This window comes from Trachypithecus francoisi, unplaced genomic scaffold, assembly GCF_009764315.1.
Source record: "Trachypithecus francoisi isolate TF-2019V2 unplaced genomic scaffold, Tfra_2.0 Lachesis_group21, whole genome shotgun sequence".
NCBI lineage: Eukaryota > Metazoa > Chordata > Mammalia > Primates > Cercopithecidae > Trachypithecus > Trachypithecus francoisi.
Window position 1 is genome coordinate 40,282,547 of NW_022681467.1, and position 22,022 is coordinate 40,304,568.

General features: G+C 52.3%; 1 protein-coding gene across 3 annotated transcripts in view; it reads right to left on the reverse strand.

Annotated features, from left to right (window-relative positions):
* Positions 1-22,022, reverse strand: part of ADA (adenosine deaminase) — a 32,610-nt gene that overhangs the window by 7,838 nt on the left and 2,750 nt on the right. For all 3 annotated transcript variants that reach the window (XM_033186499.1, XM_033186498.1, XM_033186500.1), the window contains exons 2-3: positions 8,729-8,790; positions 1,640-1,762 (exon numbers count right to left, since the gene is read on the reverse strand). In XM_033186499.1, coding sequence (XP_033042390.1) covers positions 1,640-1,762; positions 8,729-8,790 — 185 coding nt within the window. The remainder of the gene's footprint in view (positions 1-1,639; positions 1,763-8,728; positions 8,791-22,022) is intronic.

Below are 22,022 nucleotides of genomic sequence, written 5' to 3' on the forward strand. Positions count from 1 at the left end.
CAATCTCCTGACCTCATGATCTGCCCACCTCAGCCTCCCAAAGTGCTGGGGTTACAGGCATGAGCCACTGCACCTGGCCCAGACCGCCTTATCTTAAAACGGCCCCTCCACCATTCTCTGGGGCTTTCTTTTTCTCCCAGGTCCTTATCACCACTCAACACTGTGTGTCATACGGTTTATCAGCCAGTTTGCTGTATCCCCTACTAGAATGCAGTCTCCATGTGGCAAGGACCCCTCTGTCTTGTGATGGCTGTGACCTCTCAGCTGAGGACCATGCCTAGGACAGAGTAGCCCAATATTTGTCGGTGATGAAGGTAAGGCTGGCAGGGAAGAGAAATAAGAGAAAAGGACACAGCTGGACAAGTCCAGAGGGACACCTGGATGTGAGAGACTCCTGGGATACAGTCATGGACTTGGATCCTTGTGTCCACACTTATCTGCTATGTGACCCCCCGTTAGTCACCCTCTGACAACAAGGAGTGGTTGTGGGGACAAATGAGTCAAACTTCATAAACCCCACCCAGGCCAGTGCTTGGAGCAGAGCAGACACATGCTCAAAACATTTTCGTTGTTATCACTGCATGTTTGTTCCAGAAGCAAGGCACAAATTGGCCTGCCAGGGCCACTGTGTTGATCACATAACGGTGGACCGTGCTTAGCTGGAAGTTCCCGCCATGAAGAGTGAAAATGAAGTGGTTACTAGAATGTGTGAGGGAAGGCACACAAGTGCTGGGAGAGCCCCGTGTGGGAAGAAAGTGCCCTGTCCAGGGGAGATCAGGCCACTCTCAGGAGAAGGGGTCACTGGAAGTTATTGCATCTCAAGGATGAGGATGGAGGCCGGGTGCGGTGGCTCACGCCTGTAATCCCAGCACTTTGGGAGGCTGAGGCGAGCAGATCACCTGAGTTCAGGAGTTCGAGACCAGCCTGGCAAACATAGTAAAACCCCATCTCTACTAAAAGTATAAAACAATTAGCTGGGTGTGATGGTGGCTGCCTGTGAACCCAGCTACTTGGGAGGCTAAAGCAGGAGAATCCCTTAAACTGGGAGGTGGGGGTTGCAGTGAGCTGACATCGCACCACTGCACTTCAGCCTGGGCAACAGAGTGACACTCTGTCTCAATAAATAAATAAACAAACAAACAAACAAATAAATAAATAGGTCATTGAAATTTCTCTCTAGCACTCGCCCATACCCCTTCTGGGCCTTTTCAGTACCTAGTGCTATTCCCCAACGACTCAAGACAGGGAAAAAAAAAAGCCTTCGAGAGAATCTTCCCCACATCTCCCTGCCCCCGCCCCACATTCAGGCCTCCCCTCCCCTCACAACACGAAGCCCTGAACTAGGAGATAGATGGCCCGGGTTCAAGCCCTGTACTGCCTCTGACCCTGTGTTCTTAGCTCCCATATTCTGCCATTTCTCTGTAGAAGTTGAAGCAATTTCAGTCCATTACACCCACATCTCAGAAGGAAAAACTGAGGCCTAAAGGCACTGGAAAGACTCACTAAGTGTACACAATGGTGAGAAAGACGGCTGTGGTTTCAGAGCACCTTCTCGGGCCCCCACAGGCTGAGGGACAGGCCTGGTCCTAGTTGTAGGGATCAATGCTGCCCCAGGACCTGCGGGCTGGGGGCAACTCACGCAATAGCAGGCATGTAGTAGTCAAACTTGGCCAGGAAGTCCGGCAGGGTGAGCGGCTTGTCCATGCCAATGACGTTCAGCAGCCCCTCTGCTGTGTTAGCTGGGAGGGCGATCCCTCTCCTCCTGGAAACAAAACAGTGAGTGGTGGACCAACCTGGGGCAGGATCCAGGCAGGCCTGAGGGGCCAGGGTGGAGGAGACTCAGGAGCACCAGCCTCCTCACAGGACCACAGCAGGAGACATGGGCATCTCTTAGTCCAGCTGCTCCCACTAGACAGATAGGGAAGCTGACAACCAGGACCAGAATTTTCCCAGCACCTTTTACCCCCAATGCACAAGTCAGCAAATCTCAAGGGGGAAAAACAGGTTGAAGTTGTGTGTGAGTATGTATGTGTGCACACATGCACGCACGCCCTCCATATCCTTGGTTGACTGATGCTTGGAGACAAGGAAAGTGCCAGGGCAAGCTCATGACTTCCTCCTCAGCCCCAGGAGCTGGCACGGCCAGCTGGTCCTATGCCCATTCAGGGGTTATCAGGGTCACTGCAGCGTCACAATTCCTAGGGTAGGGGCAGGCATCAGGACTTCGCTCCTCTGACCTCCAGCTGGCACATCAGAGGCTTGCCTGGCCCAGCGCAATGGGAGAGGGCTGGTGGAGGCTCAGGGGAGGGGCCCAGTGGGCTGCCATCCAGCTCAGACCTCTCTCCCCTCCCTGCCCACAGCTGCCACACCAGGCTGGACTATAGCAGCGCTCAGTAAGGGCATGCTGGAAACAGCCCCTCTGGCTTGGAGCCTTCATTTCTCCCCAAGCATCTCGGCCTCCCCTGCCAGCCACAGAAAGCAGGGCGCGAGCTCAGGGGGGCTTCCTCCTTTCAGCATGTGCTCCTGCCTCCTCCTCCCATCCCGGCTCTGCTCCAGCTCACAAGGTCACCTCGAGCCTCAGTTTCCCCTTTTTTTTAAAATAAAAGGGACAGCCAGAGAACACCAGACATTAAGAAATGCTTCTAGGCTGGGCATGGTGGCTCACGCCTGTAATCCCAGCACTTCGGGAGGCCGAGGTGGGAGGATCATGAGGTCAGGAGATCGAGACCATCCTGGCCAACATGGTGAAACCCCGTCTCTACTAAAAATACAAAAATTATTTGGGCGTGGTGGTGCGCACCTGTAATCACAGCTACTCGGGAGGCTGAGGCAGGAGAATCCCTTGAACCAGAGAGTCAGAGGTTGTGATGAGCTGAGATCATGCCACTGCACTCCAGCTTGGGCGACAGAGCGAGACTCCGTCTCAAAAAAGAAAAAAAAAGAAATGCTTCTAACATGAGGGACAAAACAAGAGGACAGACAAAAGCACTCCAAGGAAATGGCACAGAGAACAGATGAAAACCTAAGAACCAAAACAAAAAAGAAATGAATATCCTCAAAGAGATGAGAAGACATAACATCCTTGAAACAAGGGAACATTCAGAACCTAGGAACGAGCGCTCGGACATTTATAAGAGAATGCGGCAGCAACGTCAGGATGTAAGAAAAGACCTGAAAGCTAAAAGTGAAGAAATCCTCCAGAGTAGAACAAAAAGACAAGATGATAAAAAATAGATAAAAGAAAATTAGAAGATTAAATCAGGAGGTCCAAGCATCCAATTATCCACAAAGCAGAAACAGAAAAGTAGGAGGCCAGGCACAGTGGCTCACACCTGTAATCCCAGCACTTTGGGAAGCCAAGGCAAGCGGATCACTTAAGCCCAGGAGTCTGAGACCAGCCTGGGCAACACAGTGAAACCCCTTCCAAACAAAAATTCACCAGGCGTGGTGGTGTGTGCCTGTAGTCGCAGCTACTTGGGAGGCTAAGGTGGGAGGACCACCTGAGCCTGGAAGTCGAGGCTACCGTGGGCCAAGATTGCACCACTGTACTCCAGCTTGGGTGACAGAGGGAGACCCTGTCTCAAAAAAAAAAAAAAAAAGGAAGAAATTGTCAAAGAAACAGAAGTGTTTGACCAAATGGTGTTTGTATGTAAGTTTGTAAGTACTTTAATAGCTTCTGTTAGTAAAATATTAAAATGTTTCCCTACATAAATATGTTTCCTAAACCCCCTGAATGTGCTCCCTTCCCCATCTGTTAGCCCCAGTCCCCATGAGTGCCCAGAGGGTACCACCAAGGGGTCACCCTGGTGCCCACCAGCCTGCTAGTCAGCCCACCACAGCTACTTACCAGTCCCTAATCCCTGTAAGAGCCTGCAGGGGAACGGTGCCCTGGTGCGGCGCTCACACCTGGAGGTCGGAGCTCAGTGCCTTGGGTTCCCCTGAGACTGCTTCCCCTCCCACTGCTGGCCAGCTGCCCCAAAGTCACCCTCACAAGGCCTTGCCCAGTAACTGTGGCCCCTGAAGAGCCTGTACCAGTTGTCAAACACTGTTCTGGATATCATTCTGGGAACTGCTGGGTACAAGGCAAGGAGATGGCGCTAGGGCTTTGGCTCCCATATTGCCAAACCCAGTGGCCACATTTGCCTGGGACCTGCTGCACCAGCCATGTGCGATTCTCTTAATGGTCTCCCTCTAGCTCCCGGGACTCCACCTGCAGGGGCTCTGCCCTCTGGCCATTCTCTCTCAAACTCTGCCTTTTACACACCTGGCCAGGCCAACTCATCTCCTTTGGTGGTTTTCAGCTCAGGATCCAGAGGTCCACAGCTTCTAATTCTCTATGCTCACACACCACCACTGAGGGCCTGTGATGTGCTGGGCACTGGGCAGATAGCAGTGACCAAGACAGACTCATGTGTCTGGCTGCCTGCTGAGAGGCAGGCATCTCATGCCACTTTTCCCCTTCCTCTAGATCACTCCCTTCCTGGTTCCGTACTTCCAAATACGGCTCCTCCATCTACCCAGCTGTCCACACCAGAGACGGGCGCCTCCCCTTGCCCACTGCCAGCCGGTCCCCAAGAACAAATTATTTTGCTTTCTATTTCTCCTCTTCGATTCTTCTTCTCCAGCCTCCCTCCTCAAAAACCATCAAGAAGGACCTTTTCAATGCACAGTTTAGACAGAGCAGCCAGGGAAGGCCTCTCTGAGGAGGTGACATTTAAGCAGAAGCCTTGGGGAGGGGGCAGTTCTGGGCAGGGGAGGGGTCTGTGCTAAGGCTGCAGGCAGGAAGCAGCGGGTATAGGAAGCGCAGGGTGGTTGGGGGTCAGAGAGCAGGCATTTCTGTAGATGATGCACCAGGGAGGGTAGGGCCAGGCTGGGCTTAGGAAGGGACTAGGGCTTTGGCTGAAAGCACTGGGAAGGCACTGTAGGATTTCAAGCAGGGGACTAGCATGAAATAATTTACCTTTTTAAAAGCTCCTCTGGCTGCTGCATGGGAAACAAATTGGAGGGAAGCCAGAGCTGAGGCCAGAGAGCTAATGCGGGGGCCCGACAGGAGACAAAGAGCGCAGGGACTCCCAGAGTCTCCCACTGGACCTGGCCTCCAGAAGCTGCTCAGACTGAGCTGGAAAGCGCCCATCTGGCCCTAGCACCTCTTGCTGTCCCTGGCCACCCACACAAGCCGAGGCTCCTCATAGGGCCACGCTCTGTTTTTTCTTTTCTTTTGCGTTTTTTTGAGATGGAGCCTTGCTCTTGTTGCCTAGGCTGGAGTGCAATGGCGCGAGTTCGGCTCACTACAACCTCCACCTCCCTGGTTCAAGCGATTCTCCTGCCTCAGTCTCTCAAGTAGCTGGGATTACAGGCGCCCGCCACCACGCCTGGCTAATTTTTTGTATGTTTAGTAGACATGGGGTTTCCCCATGTTGGCCAGGCTGGTCTTGAACTCCTGACCTCAGATGATCCACCCGCCTCAGCCTCCCAAAATGCTGGGATTACAGGCGTGAGCCACCGCACACGCTTTGTTCTTAGATGATCCCTACTCCCTGGTCAGCCACAGCTGCTGTGCTGGGGCACTGTCTAGTCCTCTTCCTGCCTTGGTGGGTAACACAGCCACAAGAAGCCCACCTTCAGGAGCCCAGGGAGGGAGAATGAGCTCAGGGGTTGCAGGTCAAGTCCATTTCACACCCCTATTTACCACATCATCCCAGGCAGGAGCTCTCCCCTCTAAGGCCCTTGGTGCCCTTGTCAGTAAAACATAGTATTTTCCTTGTAGGGGTGCACAGAGGAAGAATGGAAACTTTGCGTGTCTTGACTTGGAAGCCCAATGGTCTGGGTTTGAATCCCAGCTCTGTGACTTAAAGGCTGTGTGACCTTGGCCAAGCAACCCAGCCTCTCTTGGTTTACGAGGTCTGGCGTGTTTGAAAAACATCCAGTGTAGACTAAGCAGGGAGCCTTAGAGAGGCCAGAGAGACAATGCAGGTGTTGCAGAACTTTAAGGCCCATGTGTGGACTTTGGCTTTGACCCTGAGTGAGGTGGGGAAGCTGGGAATGAGCTGGGAAGACCGTGGGTTAAGGCTGTTGCTCCAACTACAGCACTACAGGGCCCATAGAGAGGAAGGCCAGAGTAGATAGCTGAGACCAATCAGGAGGCCACAGCACCAGGGAGGGACAGTGGTGGCCCACACCCGGGCAGTGATCGGAGGAAAGAGCAATCAGGTTCAGAATCTCTGTAGAAATCGCTGACAGGGTTATAAACAAGGCTGAGAAATATGTTGGAGAAGTCCCTGAAAAAGGCAGAGTCCCGGGAACTGGAGGAAGGAGAAATGGGTGAGAACAAATTAGCAAAGCAGGCCTGAGTCCCAGAGCTTGAAAAAAGGCCACTGAATTGGGCCTAGCAGGGCTCAGGCCAGAGGCTCCCCTCTTCCTTCCATTCTTAGCCCATATTTGTGTGCATTTACAGACACCCATATCTGAGTGTGACAAACTCCCCAGTCCCCTGCCTGCTGATTTCAGGCCAAGCTCCAGCTGGCTCCTGCCGCACGCCATCTCCAAGACCCAGAGGTGGTGTGAGGAATGGACGATCAGATCAGTGCCCCTTCCGGTGGTTCCTTTCCCCTTTCTCTTGGCCCTGCCCGGTGCTCACAGTCCCTGGCTGCAGCTGATGAGCCCTCCATGACCCTTTAATGAGTGCCTCGGTTCGATCTCATCTTGGTGCCCCACTGAATGACCTCATTAGGGGCTTTGTGATACGTTAGCGGCTTGACATGGGCAAAGGCCAGGCAGAGATAAGCCAAGAGGCTTCACCCCACTTAGAGATATAAGCTTTAATTAATAAGAATATTATCATTAAGTGACATTTATGGAGCACATTAATGTGTGCTAGGCCCTGAGCTAAGCATTTTACGTGCGTCACTTCACCAAAACCTCTGACAGGGGGTAATGGCCAGGGCCATGGACTCAGGGGCAGACTATCTGGGATGAAACCTTTGTCCTGTGCTTACTGGGCACCTTACTCCACCTACCGCGGCTCAGTCTCCTCATCTGTAAATGACGGCAATAGAGTTCCTATCTTACCAAGTGTTGTAAGGATTCAATAACTTAACCCCGGTAAAGCACTTAAAGAAGTGTTTGGCACACAAGAGATGTTAATATGCTTATGCCTTGCAGTTAAATAGGAATTAAATCAGTGGCAGCTTCCTGGGGGAGAAAAAGGTCCCCGGAAGTACGAAAAGATGGAGAACAGTGGACTTACCAGAAATCTCTCAGGGAGTTGGTGGAGATGCTCCCGAGAGTTGGGGGCAACCCCCAGAGATCCCTCGTTCTCCCCACAGGGGCAGGCCTCTGAATAACAGGATTCTGGCTTATGGAGCAGAAATGTTCAAATTTGGGTCCAGAGCTGAATTCCAAGACCATGAGGGAGAGGCTGAGTTCTTTCAGCTCCAGACAAAGTGAGTGCTGTGCAAACATGCGAGGAACGCAAGTCTGCTGGGGCAAGGCTGGGCGGACAAGGAGCCCGTATCTCCTAGGTCGTCTCTCTAGGGAGCGCCTGTTCTTAGCCTCAGTTGATAGAGACCAAGTTCGCAGACAGGAGACAATGTGTCCAGATTTCAATCCAGATCCGCTGGATTTCAAAGTCCCTGCCCTTCAATGCTGGTCCTAAGAGAGGAGCTGCTGTGAGCCCTTGAGGTCTGCGTAGGAAGGGAAGAACCTTCCTCGCTGGGGAACAGGGGGACCCTCTGGCCCCCTAGCATCTCTGAGAGCTGAGGCAGGAAGTGTGTTCTCACTTGGAAGATGCAGAGATTTGGGCCCACAGTCGGAGAGCCACTTTTCCGTAACTCCTAGCAGGTTATGACCCTGATGATGTAGTAAAGCCTTAGGGGTCAGACAGCCTTGGGTTCAACTCTTGATCTGCTATTAATTTGTGTGACCTTAGACAACTGTCTTGTCTGAGCCCATTCCCTCCTCAGTAAAATGCAGAGACCATATCCTCCTCTTCCAAGCATGGAGGAATTCAATGAGCTGATAAAGCCCAGCCCAGCTCTAGGAGATGCTCAACAAATGGTACTGGCATCTCATGTGGGCACATCACCAGCTACAGGCTCTCAGCTAAGTCAAAAGACAGGAGCTGGGCACGGTGGCTCACGTCTGTAATCCCAGCACTGTGGGAGGCCAAGCTGGGTGGATTACTTGAGGTCAGGAGTTCGAGACCAGCCTGGCCAACATGGTGAAATCCCGTCTCTGCTAAAAATACAAAAATTGGCCGGACATGGTGGCGTGTGCTTGTAATCCCAGCTACTCGGGAGGCTGAGGCAGGAGAATCGCTTGAACCCAGGCGATGGAGGTTGCAGTGAGCCGAGATCGTGCCATTGCACTCCAGCCTGGGTGACAGAGCAAGACTCCATCTCAAAAGAAAAAAAAAAAGAGACTGATTCAGCTCTGGGAACTACCTTCATGCATGTATGTGGGTGGGTGAGGAGAGCAGGCTCAGGCCTGGCTCACCTGACACCAGGAGGACAAAACTCAGAGGCCCAGAAAGCTCAGGAGTTGGTCTGCGGGTCTCCAGCTCAGTGCTGAGGCCTCCATGTCTCCACAGTCCCACTTCTGGCCTGGAGGTGGCTTAATTCCCACAGGGAGACAGGAAGGAACAGTGACCCTGGAATTCCCCAGGGTCCTCTGGGTGGAGCTGTGAACCCCACCCAAGTCCCAGGGAGAGGGCTCTTCTCTATGGACTTACCTGCCATAGTATAAGATGGTCTCAGGCTTGATGGCTCCGTCTAGGTGGACGTGCAGTTCTACCTACAAGGGGCCAGGGGGAAGAGACAGAGAAAGGGAGAGAGAGAAGAAATACGTATGAGCCTTTCAGAGCTTAATTAATTAATCATGATAACCATTAGCCACCATTTACTGGCCGGCTGCTGACCCCAAACACTTCAGTAAACTCTGTACTGCACTATCTCGTTTTATCCGCTCCTGGGATATGGGTTTAGCTGTTATCTCGATCTCTTTCACAATTGAGGACACTGAGGTTCGGAGGGGTTAAATATCTCATCCAAGGCCACACAGCATGCAAGTAATAGAAGCAGGGGCCCAACCCAGTATCTCTGTTCTTAATTGCAGCTGGTGAGTGGCAGAGGCGGAATTCTAACCCAAGCCCAATTCCAAAGTTTGTGCTCCAGGTCACGTCGGCAGCTCTCGCTCTCAGCCAACTAAATAAACTACTTTAACAAAAGGGATTGACCCAGATGTCCCGAACTAGGAAAGAGCCACAGCATATTTCAAAATTCAGGATCCATTTTCTTTTTCTTTTTCTTTTTTTTGAGATGGATGGAGTGTCGCTCTGTCTCCCAGGCTGGAGGGCAGTGACGCGATCTCTGCTCACTGCAACCTCCACTTCCTCAGTTCAAGTAATTCTTGTGTCTCAGCCTCCTGAGTAGCTGGGACTATAGGCAGGTGCCACCACGCCCAGCTCATTTTTGTATTTTTAGCAGAGACGGGGTTTTACCAGTTGCTCAGGCTAGTCTCGAACTCCTGACCTCAGGTGATCCACCCACCTCGGCCTCCCAAAGTGCTGGGATTACAGGTATGTGCCACCGTGACCGGCCCAGGCTCCATTTTCAAAAGCAGATGCTACTCAAGCATAGCCTATCAGGAATCAATATTAGGCAATAGAAGAACTTTCTAGTACTCTAGAGTTTAAGAGCAGGGTCCTTGGAGGCAGCCCATCTGTCTTGACTCCCAGTTCTGTTGTGTGACCTCAGACAAGACACTTGACCTCTCTGAGCCTCAGTTTCCTCAACTGAAAAACAATGGAATATTATGCCCCCCTGTCCAAGAAAAATTGCAAGGATTAAAAAGGACAGTGTAGATGGACATGGATAGCCTGAAGGAAACAGCCCCTGCTGCTCAGTCAGGGTGTTTAGTATGAGCTGTTAGAAGCACAGTAGGCAGTGGGAGACGGTGGGGAAAGGGACTTTGCTGTTCCTCTTCTTCCTGTTCCAAATGATGGAAGCTTTCTCCGTAGCCAGGGGAGATCCAGAAAACTCTCAGCTGACATCTCATGCTGGGGTGGGGAGCATGGAGAGCTGGATAAGAAAGTTGGCTGCTCTGGCTCAGGGAGGAACAGCCAAGGAGTTGCTGGTCCAAGGGCATCTAGGAGCACATACATGAGCTGCCTCCTGCAGAGGAAACCCAGCCCAGGCCCATGGGAGGCCAGCAGGGAACAGAGACACCAGAGGTCCTATCAGCAGGACCTCAGAGTCATGAGATCTCTCCCGAGGTCATCCAGCTGGCAAGGGACAGAGCGGTCCTCACACCCAGGCCCGGGGCCAGCTTAGTTGCTGGATTCCCTGACAAAATGAGTTCAGTTCCCACCCAATCAAATGTTTGTTTCTTGGGTTCTCAAAATATGCTCAGCATTGGGAATACTGAAGCTTATAGCCCAGGGAACGGCCAACCAGCTGTGTGACCTCAGGCAAGGGACCTCACCTCTCTGAGCCTCTGTTTTCTATCCTTAACCCTCACAGGGCTATGGAGAGGGCCCAGCCAGAGAGCCGGAGTCACACTGTACAGAGCATCATGCGGTTAGAGCTGGAATCTCGGCTCCTCCACTCACTCCCTGTGTGACCCTGAGAAAGTCACTTCACTTCCTGTGCCTCGGCATCCCCATCTGTTAAATGGGGAGAATGACAGTCCTTCCTTCTAGGCTTCATGAGGGTTAACTGCATTAGTACACAGGGAGTTCTTGGCACATAGCAAATGCTAAATAGTTGTCAACTAAAAGTCAATGAAGGCCGGGCATGGGGGCTCACGCCTGTAATCCAACCACTTCGGGAGGCTGAGGTGGGTGGATCACCTGAAGAGACCAGCCTGGCCAACACGGCAAAACCCCATCTCTACTAAAAATACAAAAAATTAGCTGGGCATGGTGGCGCACACCTGTAATCTCAGCTACTTGGGAGGCTGACGCAGGAGAATCACCTGAACCCGGGAGGCAGAGGCTGCAGTGAGCCGAGATTATGCCACTGTACTCCAGCCTGGGCGACAAGAGCGAAACTCCATCTCAAAAATAAAAATAAAATAAAAGTCAATGAAGGCCTGCGCTCCTGCTGGATGGTAGATTGTAGAGTTAAACAGAAGGGTCTAAGTCCTGTTCCTGGGGCTTGTATAGGCCCCAGAGTGGGAGAGGCATTAAGCAAATGTCACATGGGAAAATGTACAGTCACAAACCAAGACGACTCCTGTGACAGAGGGTAACAAACAAGAGAAGCGAACCCATCTAGAAGGCCAACAATGAGCCTGAGTGAAAAGCTGGAGGACAGAGAGGAACCCACAACGCAAGGAGGGGTACAGGGGGAGGCGGGAAGAAAATTCCAGGTGGAGGGAACAGCATGTGCAAGGCCCTATGGCAGAAGAAAACGGGGTGTATGAAAGGAATTAAATAGAAGCTCAGAGAAGGGATGGTTCACGGGACTGGAGAGGCTGCAGGATAGGGCCACCCAGGCAGGGCTGTGCGGGCCACGAGGAGTCAGGCTTTATCTGGAAAGCACACAGAAGCCACTGCAGCGTTGGCAGCTGGTTAGAGAAAGAGGATGGCTCCTGCAAGGCCAGTTAGAGGCTACTGCAGCCATTTGAAAGATGACTGTGGATTAGACCAGGGTTGTGAGGTGCATAGAGGAAAAACAGGTGGATAGAAAGAGATGGCAAGGCTCACACTTCAGGTTAGGCCTGGGTGGGGAGCAATTCCCACAGTTTGAGACAGAGAACTCTGGAAGAGAAGACCAAGTTCTGGAGCTCCCTCCAGGAGGGAGGATGTGGGGGAGGGAGGCATGATTAGTTTTGTCTTAGTTATGTGAAACTGGAGACGCCTTTTGTTTTTTGTTTTTTTGAAATGGAGTTTTGCTCTGTTGCCCAGGCTGGAGTGCAGTGGCTCCAGCTCGGCTCATTGCGACCTCTACCTCCCAAGTTCAAGCGATTCTCCTGCCTTAGCCTCCCGAGTAGTTGGGACTACAGGTACCCACAACCATGCGCAGCTAATTTTTGTATTTTTAGTAGAGACTGGGTTTCACCATATTGGCCAGGCTGGTCTTGAACTCCTGACCTCAAGTGATCTGCCCACCTCAGCCTCCCAAAATGCTGGGATTACAGGTGCGAACCACTGCGTCCAGCCAACTGGAGATGCCTTTGAGATATCCAAAGGTAAATGGAGGAAGCCAATGGGATGTAAGAGTCTACAGCTACCCTGAGAAGCCCACGCTGGGAATGTAGGTAGGAATGTGGGTGGGCACAGAAGGTGTGGGCTTGAAGGAGTTCACCTAGGGAGAGAACATCAAGGGAGGTAAGGAAAAGGCCTAGGATGAAGCTTTGACCAGCGCAAGCACTTAGTGGCTTTACGGAGGAGGCTGAGCCTACAGTACTGTGGCCAGAGAGGTGGGAGGGTGTGTGGTATGCAGAAGGCCGAGCCATCAGATGTCAAGTTAGCAGTGGTTCACAGGGTTAGCACAGTGGGCTGAATGGTGGCCCCCACAAAGCTGTCTACATGCTAATCCTAATGCCCAGAACCTGTAAATATTACCTTACATGGGTTGGGCACAGTGGCTCATGCCTGTAATCCCAACACTTTGGGAGGCCAAGGTGGGTGGATCATTTGAGGTTAGGAGTTCAAGACCAGCCTGGCCAACATGGTGAAATCCCATCTCTATTAAAAATACAAAAAGCAGCCAATCATGGTGGCATGCACCTGTAGTCCCAGCTACTTGGGAGGCTGAGGTGGTGGAATCATTTGAACCCAGGAGGCGGAAGTTGCAGTGAGCCGAGATTGAGCCACTGGACTCCAGCATGGGCAACAGAGCAAGACTCCCTCTCAAAAAAATATTACCTTATGGCCAGGCGCAGTGGCTCATGCCTGTAATCCCAGCACTTTGGGAGGCCAAGGCGAGTGGATCACCTGAGGTCAGGAATTCGAGACCAGCCTGGCCAACATGGTGGTTACTGAAAATACAAAAATTAGCTGGGCGTGGTGGTAGGTACCTATAATCCCAGCTACTCGGGAGGCTGAGACAGGAGAATTGCTTGAACCCGGAGGCAGAGGTTGCAGTGAGTAGAGATTGCATCACTTCACTTCAGCCTAGGTGAAAGTGCAAAATTCCATCTCAAAAAAAAAAAAAAAAATCTTATATGGCAAAGTGTGATTATTAAATGTCTTGACAGGAAGAGTTTATCCTGGATTATCTGGTTGGGACCAAGATGCAATCACATGTATCCTTATAAGAGAGAAACAAATAGTTTTAAGAGAAACACACACAAGAGGAAGCAGCAACGTGACCTCAGAGACAGAGACTGGAATGATGCAGCCACAAGCCAAGGAATGCCTGGAGCCGCCAGCAACCAGAAGAGGCAAGGAATGGACTCCCCCGGGAGCCTTCAGAGGGCAGGTGGCTCTGATGATATCTTGATATTGGACTTCTGGCCCCCAGAACTGCAAGGGCACACGTTTCCGTTGGTTGAAGCCACCCAGGTGTGGCAACTTATTACGGCAGCCACAGGAAACTCACATAGTCAGGCCCTGCTGGAGGTCACAGGATGAAAGGGCAGAAACATGTCCCTCAGGCTAAAAGCGCAGGCACTGGGGGCTTCAGATGAGTAGTTCTCAACCTCAGCTGCAAGTTAGGAGCATGGGAAGTTCTGCCCAGTTCCCAAGGCCTCAGCCCCATCCGAGGTCAATTAAAGCAAAATCCTTGGTGGCAGGCCCAGGCAGAGGATTTTCAAAAAAAATATGTAGTCAAGGTTGGGAACCACTGCCCTAGAGGAACCATTCTAGAGGCCTGAGTGAGGGTAGAATCCACACTGGAATAAGGTAAGAAAGAAGTGGAGGTAAGAAGAGGAAGAAGGTTTAGACTACTCTTTCACAGTTTTGCCCCTAAAGGAACAAGCAGCCTTGGAGTGGGCAGGATGTGCATGTGGGTCAAGAGAATGGCGGGCTTTTTTAAAGGTAGGGATGTCTTGGGTAAGTTTAAACATTCATGGGGATGATTGAGGCTGAGTGAGAGGAGTTGCATGAGGTTACTGGGAAGGTAGGAGGAAGTCAGAAGGTCAAACCAGGCCTGGCCTTGGAGCCCCGAGAACAGGAGGATCAGGCAGTGAATGAGGGCAGTAGTCACGCCCCCTTGTGGGTGGGGCGGTCTGCATGGCTACTTCTGGCTAAAGTATTTATTTGTTTCTTTACTTGTTTTTTTTTTTGTTTTTGAGATGGAGTCTGGCTCTGTTGCCCAGGCTGGAGTGCAGTGGCAAGATCTCAGCTCACCGCAGGCTCTGCCTCCCAGGTTCAAGGGATTCTCGTGCCTCAGCCTCCCAAGAAGCTGGGATTACAGGTGCCCACTACCACGCCCGGCTAATTTTTGTACTTTTAGTAGAGACAGGGTTTCACCATGTTGGCCAGGCTAGTTTCGAACTCCTGACCTCAGGTGATCCACTCACCTAGACCTCCCAAAAGTGTTAGGATTACAGGCGTAAGCTGCCTTGCCCTGCCTGGAGAAAGTATTCAAATGTCAATCCAAGAGCCCCACCTCCCAGCTCTGCTTTACTCTGGCACAACAATTGGCAATGTTCAGAGTGGAATCTTCCCATCTGCCTGGGGCCCTGAGTGATCGCAAGGAGCCAAAACCTCACTGGAGGCCCCGGAGGGACAAACAGTATAAGGTCAACCTGGGTCTCTGCAGGCCCCTCAGACCTGGGGGCTGTTTGTTACCGCAGCAGCACAAGGTAGCCTCTCCTGCCTGAGAATGAGCAAACACACCTTTCTCAACTCAGCCTTGCAAACTGTGGTAAGAAGCAGAACCAAGTGCTATGAGATAAAGAAAAATCACACTGGGGTGGGCGCAATTTAGAAAGTGTGTTGGGAAAAGATCACTTAAAGGAGGAGTTCGCCAGGGAGAAGAAAGAAGGAAGGAGAGGGAGAATGGCTCCAGGCAGGGGAGCTGCGTGTGCTTAGTGTCTGAATCAGGAAGCAGGCGGGGGGAGTTGGCGAGAGTGCAGAGTGAAGTTAGTGGTGAGAAATGAGGCCAGGGCAAAGTGGAGAGGGGGCAGGGAGACTGCAGAGGCCGAAGCAAAGGGTTTTCCACCCAAGTGTGTTAAATGGGAGAGTCCCCTTTAAAAAAACCTTTCCCGGCTGCTGTGTGGAGGACAGGATGGCAGGAAGCCAGAACAGAAGACCAGCTACTGTGGGAGGGAAGATCTGATTGGGATTTGAATAACATGCGGGAAGTATTCAAGGCAGCATCAGAGACAGTGGGTGCTCAGTGAGCAGGAGCCAGATGGTGTTGGGGTGCAGGAGCAAGGGGTTCAGAGAGCCAAGCAGGAGGCAGGAGCGCCTCCGGGAAGGGGCAAGCAGAGCCAGCTGCCCACTATGACCAGTAGCATTCATCCCTTCTCAGGGCTGCCTCAGTAGAGGCCCAGACACATTTCAGGAGTGGAGCAGAGGCAGGAAGCTACCTCTACAGGTGGCTCAAGCTCAGGCAGGCCTCTCACTGAATTTTCTAGAAAACTGCAACACACCACGGGAAGTCTGTCAGCCTATTCCATATGACAATGACAGTGGGGTGGGGACCCCGCTCTCGTGTCCCCTTTCAGGGAAAGGGGTCAGCAGTGGCCTCGAACTTTTGAGTATCTACTATGTGTTAGACCGTCTACATGCATTATCTTATTTCATCCTCACAACCAGCAAGGTAGAGACTTCACGCCCATTTTACTGATGAAGAAACTGAGGTTCAAAGAAGTACCCCCAAAACAGTCAGTGATGGAGTCAGAATTTGAACCCTCGTCTGATTCTTGAGCTCCCAACCACTCTACTGTACTGCCTCTGTGGGCCCAGCCTCAGACATCAATAATGCAGAAATAATAATAATGAGAAAGCAACTACCTACTGTTTTCAGACCCTTTATCTCATTTCATCTTAATCCCTAGGCAATGTACATGTCGGCCCCTGTTACAGATGGGGAAGTGGACTTGCCAGGCTAAGCCCGGAGAAGTTTAGTGGCCTGTCCAGGGTTACACAAATTGATGGGGGTGGAACTAGGGCGGAACTCAACTCCCTCTGCCTCTATTCCCAAGTCCTGCCCACAGGCCACACCCCCTCCCTGGCACTCCTGACCTCTCCGGAGGGGAATCCCATGCCCCCTCCCACTGCCTTTGCTCTCTGCAAGGCTCACTCACAGCCAGCCCAGCAACAGTCCCCACAGCAGGAAATCCTCCCAGTGCTGATGTGAACGGGAAGCATCCTCAGTTACCAACAAATATTTATTAAGCTCCACTATGTGCCAGGCACTGTGGAGGCCCTGGGGAAATGCACTAAGTCTCTGCTCTCAAGAGATGCCTGCCAGAGAGGCCCAGGGCGGTGGGTTCACTCACTCAAGGTCACTCAGTGTGTCGGCAGCAGAGCTACCATGAGCACCCAGGTCTTGGACTCCTGGGCCAGATACTCCCAGATCTGACTCATGTTTCCATGTTCCCAGCTGCTGGAGGGCGAGTAGGGCCGTCTACCTCCAAGGCAAACCCAGTCAGATTAGCTGTCCCCAAGGCTCACCAGGCAGAACTAAGCTGACTGGGTTTGCCTGGGAGGTAGACGGCCCTGCTCGCCCTCCAGCAGTTGGCTTTGCCTCCCAAACACATTGCTCTGTTTTGGTTTTTTTTTGGTTTTTTTTTTTTGAGACGGAGTCTCGCTGTCACCCAGGCTGGAGTACAGTGGCCGGATCTCAGCTCACTGCAAGCTCCGCCTCCCGGGTTCACGCCATTCTCCTGCCTCAGCCCCCCCGAGTAGCTGGGACGACAGGCGCCGGCCACCACGCCCAGCTAGTTTTTGTATTTTTTAGTAGAGACGGGGTTTCACCGTGTTAGCCAGGATGGTCTCGATCTCCTGACCTCGTGATCCGCCCGTCTCGGCCTCCCAAAGTGCTGGGATTACAGGCTTGAGCCACCGCGCCCGGCCTGTTTTGTTTTCATCTGACTTTTTGGGTTCATATATGTAACATGTCTGTCTCACTCATGAGCCATTTGCTGAGACGGGGGACCTTGTCTGTGTCATCATGCAGTGTCGTCCGTGCCTACGACAGCACCTCGCACAGCACCAACTGCTCTCTATGTTCAATGACCACACCGTATGTCCTCGTCTCACTGTCCCATGTCAGCAATGCTGGGTGCTCTCCCTGCAACAAGGAAGGGGCTGACCTGCCCCCATGGGAGCTGGCAGAACCCACACAGGGGCAAAGGAGCCAGGGCTGCCTGGTCAGCTCACAGAACCTGAGCACCATGGCCAGAACCCAGATGAGCCACTGGTGCCCACTGCCAGCCGAACGTCCCCTCCCTCTCTAGCCCTGCTTTTGGTGATGAGCTGGGCAGTGCCAGGGTCAATGACTTATGCCACCGTGGCCTCTCAACGGACTTTTAGTATGAGGCCAGGAGACAGAGCAGCCCTGGGCTGATAAACTGTTTCAGCTCCACCTCCTCCAGGAAGCCCTCTGTGCTCAGCCTCATCTAGGCTCCACCAGCTCCGAGGTACACAGTGGAAGGGACTGAGCAGTCCCCGCAGTGTCTTCTGCTGACTTGAGGCCTCACAGCTCTGCTGCTCAGAGGTTTCACAGAAGGCAAGGTGTGCCTTCCACCTGGGGAAATTCCTGTGGAGCCACAGCATAGGGACTCAGCACACCTATACTCGTTTTAAAGGCAACAAGACTGAGGCTCAGAGAGTGGGAGGACCTTGAGTTAGAAAGTCTAATACACACCACAGCCACAAAGCTATTTGACTCTAAACCCAGAGGTCTTAACAGCAGCACGCTCCCTTCATGCCACATAGCAAGGTGCTGGATCACTGATGCTAACATCTAAACAGGGGCCAGGCGCGGTGGCTCACTCTTGTTAATACCAGCACTTTAGGAGGCTGAGGTGGGTGGATCACTTGAGGCCAGGAGTTCGAGACCTCCTCTTCACAGAGGTGGAAGGGAGGACCAGCGAGGGGAAGTGGATCCCGAGTCCCAGCTACTAGGGAGGCTGAGGCAGGAGGATGGCATGAACCCAGGAGGCAGAGGTTGCAGTGAGCCAAAATCGTGCCACTGCACTGCAGCTTGGGTGACAGAGTGAGACTTCGGCTCAAAAAAAAAAAGTAACTGAAGGCACCTGGTACCCAGGACTACTTCAAGGACAGCCATTGTTACAGACAACATGGTGAAACCCTGTCTCTACTAAAAACACAAAAATTAGCCAGGCATGGTGGCGCACACCTGTAATCCCAACTACTTGGGAGACTGAGGCAGAAGAATCACTTGAACCCCGGGGGGCAGAGGTTGTAGTGAGCCAAGATCGCACCACTGCACTCCAGCCTGGGCGACAGAGTGAGACTCTGTCTCAAAAGTCTAAGCAGGACCATTACCAATCATGGTGGTGCTGACCAATGGCAGCTATTGCTGCCGCACCTGCTCGGAGCCAGGCCTGCACTTGGTGTTTGAGAGGTGGGTATGGGTATAATTCTCATTTTAGAGAGGGGAAACTGAGGCACCATGAAGTTAAATGACTCATTCAAGCTCCTCTAGTTGGAAAGTGGGAAATCAGGACTCAGACCCAGACAGCCTAACCCCAGTTGGTGTCCAAGTTCAAATTCCTTGCTGTTCTAGCTCCCTGGTCACTAGGCGTGCAGAGGTTATCCTCAACAACTGCTCTGGGGCCTGAGAACACTAAGGGCTAAGGACAAGCCTACCCCCAACACCTTGGGTAAATACAGATTCCAACCTCACTCTGCCCCCACAGCCTGCTCCTCTCCACCACCCACAGCCAGACCATGGTCCTACTACCTTGCCCCACCCCAGGGGGCACCATAGGGACCCCTTCAAGACACCTGAGCAGGTGGACAAGTCTCTCCTGAATCACAGGGCCCCCAGCCACCCAGGCCAAGCCCACCCTGAGGTTGAATGCAGGATTGGGAAGCTGTCTGGCCTCCCCTGCCTCCCTGTGTGACCACAGACCACTTCCCCTCTCTGCTCCTCCCTTCCTCCTCTGAAGCAAAAGGCTTCAATGAAACTCAGTCTCCTCTGTTCCCTTCCCCCACCAACTGCCACATTAGTCAAAATGGGTAAGGCAGGCTCTTCCTAGGGACATTTTTGTTTTCACAGGTGGCTCTGGTAACTGAAAACCACTGCAAGCCCGAAGAGAAGAAGTGCAGCTGGTGGGTTTTGTGTCAGGAAGAAAAAAGGAGGGAGACTCTGCAGCTGGGGAGGCCTCTCAGAGTCTACCGCAGCCCCCACTCCAGTCCCCAGAAAGGAAACCCACCCGAGGGTCTGCTGGTACCAGCCAGGCACTGTGCAAAAACCAGTCAGCATGTTTCCCCAGGAACCCCAAGAGCATGGTTTTGTCATCCCATTTTATAGAGGGGGAAGCTGAGGTTCAGGAGGTGTCTCCCTGAGGTACCCTAGCTGCTATGCAGCAAGGCAGGAATTCAGCCCCAGTACATCTGAAGCCCGGGGCTAACGCACTGGCCCACACTGCCACCCTGATTCTAGCTCTTCCCCCCACACCGCCCCACCTTTTTCTGCATAAAGTGGGAGTGGCAAATGAGCAAAGCAATGAACAGCTTCTGCTTCAGTGCAGGCAGATCTGGGTTCAAGTCTAGCTCTGCTGCTTGCCAGCTGTGTGACTTTGGCAATTTCCCTCCCCTCTCTGAGTCTCAGTTTCCTCCTAGATAAGTGAAGCTAATAATAGTACAGGACTTGCCTCAGAGGGTTGACAAAAACATTAAATGAATACTGTATGCAAAGCAGGACAGCGCCTCGTGCAGAGTAGACATTCAACTATGAGACAGAAAAGGGACATTGCTGATTTAGCCCCAATTCCCCTCTGCATCAGACAAGGGACAGTTTAGAAATTGCTGTCCCTTGGCCGGGTGCGGTGGCTCACACCTGTAATCCCAGCACTTTGGGAGGCTGAGGTGAGTGGATCACCTGAGGTTGGGAGTTCGAGACCAGCCTGGCCAACAAGGAGAAACCCTGTCTCTACTAAAAATAAAAAAAAATTAGCTAGGCATGGTGGTGTATGCCTGTAATTCCAGCTACTTGGGAGGCTGAGGAAGGAGAATCGCTTGAACCCGGGAGGGGAAGGTTGTGGTGAGCTGAGATTGTGCCACTGCACTCCAGCCTGGGCAACAAGAGCAAAACTCTGTCTTAAAAACAAGAAAAGAAACTGCTGTCCCAGCCCGTACCAGTTCACTCGCCAGTCTACAGCTTCAAAGCTCTCCGATTTTATGTAGCCCTGGCAAGTCCCTCCACTCTCTAAGCCTCAGTTTCTTCATCTGTAAATGGGGATGAAGACCTATGCCTTGTCAAGTCATTCAGAGGATTCCATGAGATAAAAGTTACTGACCGGGCGCGGTGGCTCACACCTGTAATCCCAGCACTTTGGGAGGCTGAGGCAGGAGGATCACCTGAGGTGAGGAGTTCGAGACCAGCCTGACCAACATAGTGAAACCCTGTCTCTACTAAAAATACAAAAATTAGCCAGGCGTGGTGGCTGACACCTGTAATCCCAGCTATTCCAGAGGCTGAGGCAGGAGAATCGCTTGAACTCAGGAGGCGGAGGTTGTAGTGAGCCAAGATCACACCACTGCACTCCAGCCTGAGCAACAGAGTGAGATTCTGGCGCAAGCCTGTAGTCCCAGCTACTCAGGAAGCTAAGGCATGAGGATCGCATGAACCCAGGAGGCAGAGGTGGCAGTGAGCCAAAATCGTGCCATTGCACTCCAGCTCGGGCGACAGAGTGAGACTCTGGCTCAAAAAAAAAGAAGTCACTGAAGGCTTCTGGTACCCAGGACTACTTCAAGGATAGCCATTGTTATGATTATTATAACAACAGGCATGTGATCGGCATTGGCCTCCAGGATGCAGAATGCCTGAGTGCCTGGTGCCACCTGTGAACACAGGCTGATAAGGGCCACCCCTCCAACCTCCCTTTCCACTTCCTCCAGTGCCCAGCAGGTGTTCACACACCTGACAGGGAAAACTTGACTTGGGCATTCCCTGACAATGACCCTGCGTGGTAGGCACACTTGAATGTGTGTTTAGAGTTCCGAGTGAAGGAATCCAGGAGTGGCCAACCTGGAGATCCATTCCTTATCTATGAGGAACATCTGAGCCCCACCCCATTCCCACGGGACACTGACCATAGAGGGGTATAGGGACAAAGGCCCTTTGTTTTGGGTTAAATGAAGGTTACTAGGTGCAGGTGGTTGGGGGAAGGTGTTAAATGAAAATGCTATATAAACTGCATGCTTTTGCAAGTGGTTGCAGTTCTTCTGCTCAGCCTGCCACCACTGGACTCTCTTCCCTGTATGTAAGCCCCCAGTAAAACCCCATATCTTGTTTGCTACCTCTTCCAAAGAAGGTAGCCTCTTGAACCTGGTGCTATCTCCATTGGAGTCAATAGGGGTCCTGCACAACAGAAGCCTAGGGCCTTGCTACGCAAAGTGTGTTCCTGGATCGGTGACGTTGGCATTTCCTGGGAGCTGGTCAGCGGTGCAGCATCACAGGCCCCACCCCGACCGACACAGAATCACAGTGTGAACATTAAAAGTCAGGCCATTTGAGTTAAGTTTGAAAAGCACTGCCCTGCTCTGCTTTCTTCTAGCTGACCAGGTCCCAGGCCTCAGCTGGTGGCAGGTATGAGAAGCTGAAGGACACAGCAAAGGCTCCTATCTCAGGAGGTTTGCACCTGGGGCACTGGCACCTCTATCCCCAAAGGTTTCTGCAGAGGTAGTTTAGGAAAGATGGTTAGGCGCATGGGATTACGAAGCCAGCCTCCCTTGGACTCAAACCCCAGACTGGACATTTCCTAGCTGTGTGATCTTGGGCCTAGTTAACCTTTCCGTGCCTGGATTAAACGAAAAATGCAGATAATGTGTTTAGAACGGTGCCTGGCACAGAAACATCAACACTCCATAAGCTGCAGCTAGTAATGCTAATAATTATAACTATCATCTGTCCCACCCACGAGAGGGCAGG